Here is a 5,477-nt window from a genome sequence, read left to right on the forward strand (position 1 = left end):
CACGGTCACCCGGGCCTCGAGCTCTCGCAGGGGATACCGTAGCGCAGGACGAATCTCGCAGCCCTAGATGGCCTCACCACCGTGGGCGGCCTCGCCCGGGGGGCCATACGGAAGCTCTCCGCCCAAGTTTGTTGTGCCCTGGAAGAAAAGCCTTTCTCTTACAAAGCACAAAGGCGAAACGCCCAGGCCGAGCCCTGAAAAGCCCCGGGTTGGGGGTGGGGGGCGGCCGGAGGCTCCGGAGCGCGGTGACTGGTCCCGGCTCCGGACGGAGAAGGTCGCTCGGCCCGGGGTGACGAGCGCGGCGACGGTGGCCGCAGGACTGCAGCAACCGGCGTGCTCGCTGAAAAGTTTTGCTCTCAAGTCGGGAGAAGAGAAATTGTTACTCAGTTTAAGGCAGGTCGAAGATTTAAAAAAAAAAAAAAAAAACACTACGAAAAGAGCCAGGCGACCGATTTTACAAGATCGTCCTCCGGCCTCGCTCCTTAGAATCGCTGGAAGAGGGGATCCCGACCCCCCCAAATCCCAGGAGACCAGCACGGACTGCGCTACTCCAAGGCCTGGCCAGTACACCCCGGCGGAGCAGAGAGTTTACCGGTTATATGTAGCACGGTTCACCTCAGTGGCAGCACCTGCCTTCTTCCTGAGGGCGGAGGATTCCCCCATCTCACCCCCACGCTCTCCTACCACATCCTTCACACCCGCCCCCGCCAGGAAAAAGTAAGGCGAGCCTCCGGGGACCCCAAGGCTCCGGAGTCTCCCGGATACCCCACCAGGTCGGCAATGTGTTGTGCGGCTGTGATCGTTTCTCAACGGATCGCCCCTTTTCCTATCCCGCCTGCTGCCTCAGATTCCCCACTGAGTATCACCTAGCCCCGGCCCCGCTGGAAATCACAGCGGGGTGCACCGGGCAGCCGGGCAAGAGGGCTTACTCGCGGTCGACCCAAACAAAGTGGAATGGGGTTTATAAAAAGATGGAGAAGTCCTGCTCTCTTCCCCTGGCTATCCCCCTCACCCTCCCTACTTGTCCAATTCCAGCGTCTGGTCCCTCCCCTTGCACCCCCCAAATAAAACACATTAAGGAAAACTCAAGACGGAAAGTTTGAGTGAGGCAGCGCACAGAGCGCGCGGGGCACCGACAGCCAAGAGGTTCGGTCGCCAAGATCTAAGACGCGGCAGTGCCGGTCCCAATCTCTGCCCCTGTCGCAGGGGAGCCGCCCGAATCCCAGGGAGACAAACCCGGAAAGTTAGCCAGGTTTCTCAGCAACCCGGCCGCCCTCGCGCCCACCCCTCTTGTGTACGCACACGCATCCACACCCCTTTCTAGGATCCATACTTGCCGTGGAAATTCCTGGGGAGAACGGTCGCACTTCTCAGGACACCGAGGTGAGAAGCCGGAGAGTGTGGCGCATGAAAAGTCCCGGGTGCGCAGAGCCGGCGGAGGCAGCGGCGGCGGTGGCGGCGGCAGCGGCAGCAGCAGCAGGCGGCTGGCCCCGGGTTTGTGCTCGCGAGCTGCCTGGGATTGCATGTACAGATCAAGAGACTCGGTTGGTGTGAGAGAAGAGCAGTGCTGCCTCTCAGCGCTGGCTCTAATCAGTGAATGAGCCTCCACTCTCCCAGGGACTCGGAGGCGCACACACACGCGCTCGCGCGCGCGCACTCACACACACACACACTCACACACACACATGCACGCACACATTCTCTCACACTCACACACATACAGGCACTCTGAGCACTGAATACATTAGGGTACTAAGGGACTCTGGGAAATGGAGTCCAGACCCCGGGCACTCCGGGAGAATAGACCTATCTGCCCTCACTAGAGGGCTGGATGGTCTTTGGTGGCCCGCCCCAATGGAAACTACAGAGGTCCTTAGCCTTTGTTTACATCTCCCCTCCTTACCCTCCGGAGATTTCTGAATGAGTGGCTGGTGCGCGATTCTTTCTTGAACCAAAGTGACCTAGAGGAAATGGGTAAATCTTTTAAGACTGACGTCAGTGCTGCTCACTGACCACCAAACCTTGGCTCTATTATAAAACTCGACCCCTTTTCTGTAAGATCTACCTGCTGTTTAGTGCTTCGAAGGCTACTTTTGGGTCTTCGCCTGTTAAAATAAAACTATAAGTGAATGGAGGAAAGGGCCTACCTAGTTTAACACCTGGATTTGCGAATACAGTTTTCCGCCAGTGTCACTGATGTTGATGCTACAGGTCTTTCTCTTCAAATTGGTCACGTGCAAAAGATATTGGGGAAATGGACAAAGAATTTACGAACCTTCTTGGAGCCAGGCTATGAGACTAAATGCCTTTACATAATCTCCTTTAACCCTTTAATTCTGGAGCTAATATTGCTAGCTTATAAAAAGAAACTGAGGCTGAGAGGGTTTTACATTTAGAGCAGGTAGTCCCAGCTCAGAGAGCAAAGCCCAACCGAAAGCTAATCCTGGTTTTAGAAGTAATTCCTCCCTTCTGTGCCTTGGTTTCTGAAAAGTCAGACTTCTCATCTGGAAAAAAAAAATTCTCTTCCCCTAGGATATCTAAGGATAACCCATCCTGCAAAGAACCTCATAGGATGATGAATAGTCTAAGACAGAATGAAACCAGTGTTCGTTCTGATATGGCTTTATCATCCTTTTTTTTCTTATGTTTAGCATGTGTCTAAATACTCCATGCTCAAGTTTGTGTGGAGCTGGGCTCCACACAAACTTGCCTCATCCCAGCATCACGGAGGCAAATGCATGCAGAAGGACTGCTATGAGTTCCGGGCCAGCCTGGTCTACATAGGAAGGAAGTTCCGGGCCAGCCTGGCCTACATAGGAAGGCAGTTCCGGGCCAGCCTGGCCTACATAGGAAGTTCCAGGCCAGTCAGGCCTAGAAATGAGAGCCTGTATCAAGCAAACAGCAATAACTAAATGTCTATGTCGTGACTGCATTTAAATTATTTCTTTAGCAACTCCTTAAATGAGAAACTAATAGACTCACCTAGAAGTCTGTGTCCATGACCTTCTTCATCATGGGGCTCAGCTTGTTTAGGAACTTCTAAGTCTTTATCCACATCAGAGAACTGGCTCTTTCCTGTTGGATTATAAACATTATGTGGACAAGTACCATGTCTGTTTTATTCAAAATTTTCTCCTCAGTACTAACAATGTCCATACAAGAGTATTAAAAATGAACAAATATCCCTAGCATGTGCAAGACCATGGATTAGATAAACACACACACACACACACACACACACACACACACACACATACACAGAACTCCTATCCATAGAGAACTTACCCCTAGAAGAGGATCCAAAGAACGAGTTGGAAATCAGTGCAACTACTGCTATAATTAGGGTGACCATATTATCACACTAATTAAAAAAAAGTTTAAACATAGAAGGGCCACTATCAAGAATTATGTTGGGGTGACAAGTGAACAGAGGTCATTGTGGGCAGAGCACATTGAATGGCCACCCTAGGAACACAAAATATTACACTCATTAATTTAGCAAATATTTACTGAGCCCTCCCCTGCAATGTATTGCAGGGGCCATGAGCCAGTTGTGGGGCCTGGACATTGAAACATGAGGCATTCAGCCTCAGGAGATGGGCAGAAGAGGGTCATATCCCAATCGACTGTGTACTAAACTAAGGAAAGTAGGCTTTATCCCAGAGATAACGAGAAACCCTAAAGGCCATGACATGGTAGGCTTTTTTTTAAAAAAAAAAAAAAAAACTTTATTTAACTTTATTTCATGCGCATTGGTATAATGATGTCAGATTCTCTTGAACTGGAGCTACAGACAGCTCTGAGCTGCCATGTGGGTGCTGGGAATTGAACCCGGGTCCACTAGAGGAGCAGTCAGTGCTCTTAAACCACTGAGCCATCTCACCAGCCCCCATGGTAGGCTTTTGATTTTAAAACAGTCGCTAGTCAAAGGATAGGCAGAATGGAGGTAAAACAAGAGACAGGGAGACTTATTTAAAAGTCTGTTGTAGGAACTGCCAGAGGCTTTGGGCACCGCTTCTGGTGTGCGGTCCAGCGCGCCCGTTGTGCGGTCCGGGGCTCCCGTTGTGTAGCGCTCGCAGGAAACCCAGCAGAGTCGGGCGCTCAGCTTGTTGTGTCTCCACCTGTACACTCAGCAGAGTGTGTACCTGTCTGCCTTTTCTTCACCATGGCTTCTCACAAGACATTCAGGATCAAGCGAGTGCTGGCTAAGAAACAAAAGCAAAATCGTCCCATTCCACAATGGATTCAGATGAGAACTGGCAATAAAATCATGTACAACTCCAAGAGGAGACACTGGAGACGAACCAAACTGGGTCTCTAAGGAGCCATGTGTATTGATGCTGTTTGAAGGTCACCACTAACTTACTGCATCAAGTTTAAAACCTTACCATTATCTAGATATCTGAGTGTGTTTATTGGGGATGTAAGTTTTTTCTTTGTTTCTTTGCTCTGGTAGGTTCATTCAATAGTTCAGTAATAAATATGTGAAACCTTTTGTTTGGAAGAAAAAAAAAAAAAGTCTGTTGTAGGTGAAAGTTGAGAAGGCCCTGAACCAAGGCTCTGGGCCAATAAACAATGGAGAAACAGGAAATATCATAGAGGAATCTAAAAGCAGAATCAGGCAGATTGAGCCGTTTTACCCCAGGAGATGACAGCGGAAATCCTTATATGGGTTCTGGTACTTACATCTCAAGATGCTGGTCATCCTGCTTGTCTTTGTGGCAGGACTTCACACTGTAGCCCAGGCAGGCCTGATCAAGCTCCCGATCCTCCTGCTTCAGCCTCTCGGATTCTGGGATTGCAGACACGCGCCACCACACCCTGCTTGGTTCTTTGTGTTTCAACGTTTGGTAAAAGGCTCCTTCAGATAAGCTGCAGAGTTCCCCTAAAATCCAGGTCACAATCTTATGGGTAGACAACCCATAAAAAGCCCTATGTTAACTGAGCCATCAAGACAGACATTTTAGCAACTGCCACCCGCAGTGTTCTGAACTGAGATGCAAATATTTAGAAGGTGGAATTGTCACTGTCTATAAAAACAATATAATGAAAAGCTTAAACCCAAAACAATAGCAAAAACGTCAATGCAAAACTGACCGTGTAATACCACGCTAATTCACAGGTCACGTGTTTGGCAACGTTGGCTATCCAAAACACAATGAAGCAGGAAATAAGCAAAAAGAGTCCCAGAATAGCCAAAGTAAACATTGCAAAGTCTATGCACTAAAGTTCGCGAAGCAGATTTACTCTTTCTTAGGTACAATTCTAATAAGCTTGATTATTTGGCTTTCCCATTTACAGACGATTAAGATTGTCAAATTAAAAGGGGGCAGCCATTAAAGGGAATGAGACAGACTCAGATGGACTGACATGGAAGGAGGCCTATGATACATGGTCAGGTGAACAGACAGAGAAGTCAGAGAACAATGTACAGCATGACGTGGTATTTGTATATACAATGCATGTGCACCCTTCCA

The 5,477-nt window shown here is 49.1% G+C and overlaps 1 protein-coding gene across 1 annotated transcript; it reads left to right on the top strand.

The window, feature by feature from the left end:
* The first annotated feature begins 4,141 nt into the window (after nt 1–4,141).
* On the top strand, nt 4,142–4,442 carry LOC126494510 (60S ribosomal protein L39-like). Its single transcript, XM_050131877.1, has one exon. The coding sequence runs from the start codon at nt 4,166–4,168 to the stop codon at nt 4,319–4,321; it is 156 nt and encodes a 51-aa protein (XP_049987834.1). The 5' UTR covers nt 4,142–4,165; the 3' UTR covers nt 4,322–4,442.
* The last annotated feature ends 1,035 nt before the right edge of the window (nt 4,443–5,477 follow it).

The sequence above is a fragment of the Alexandromys fortis genome, unplaced genomic scaffold (genome assembly GCF_014885135.2).
Source record: "Alexandromys fortis isolate MF-2015 unplaced genomic scaffold, M_Fortis_MF-2015_v1.1 scaffold_302, whole genome shotgun sequence".
NCBI lineage: Eukaryota > Metazoa > Chordata > Mammalia > Rodentia > Cricetidae > Alexandromys > Alexandromys fortis.

Bases quoted from the DNA above. Each gene is read 5' to 3' on its own strand.
- LOC126494510 (XM_050131877.1), top strand. From the start codon at position 4,166: ATGGCTTCTCACAAGACATTCAGGATCAAGCGAGTGCTGGCTAAGAAA.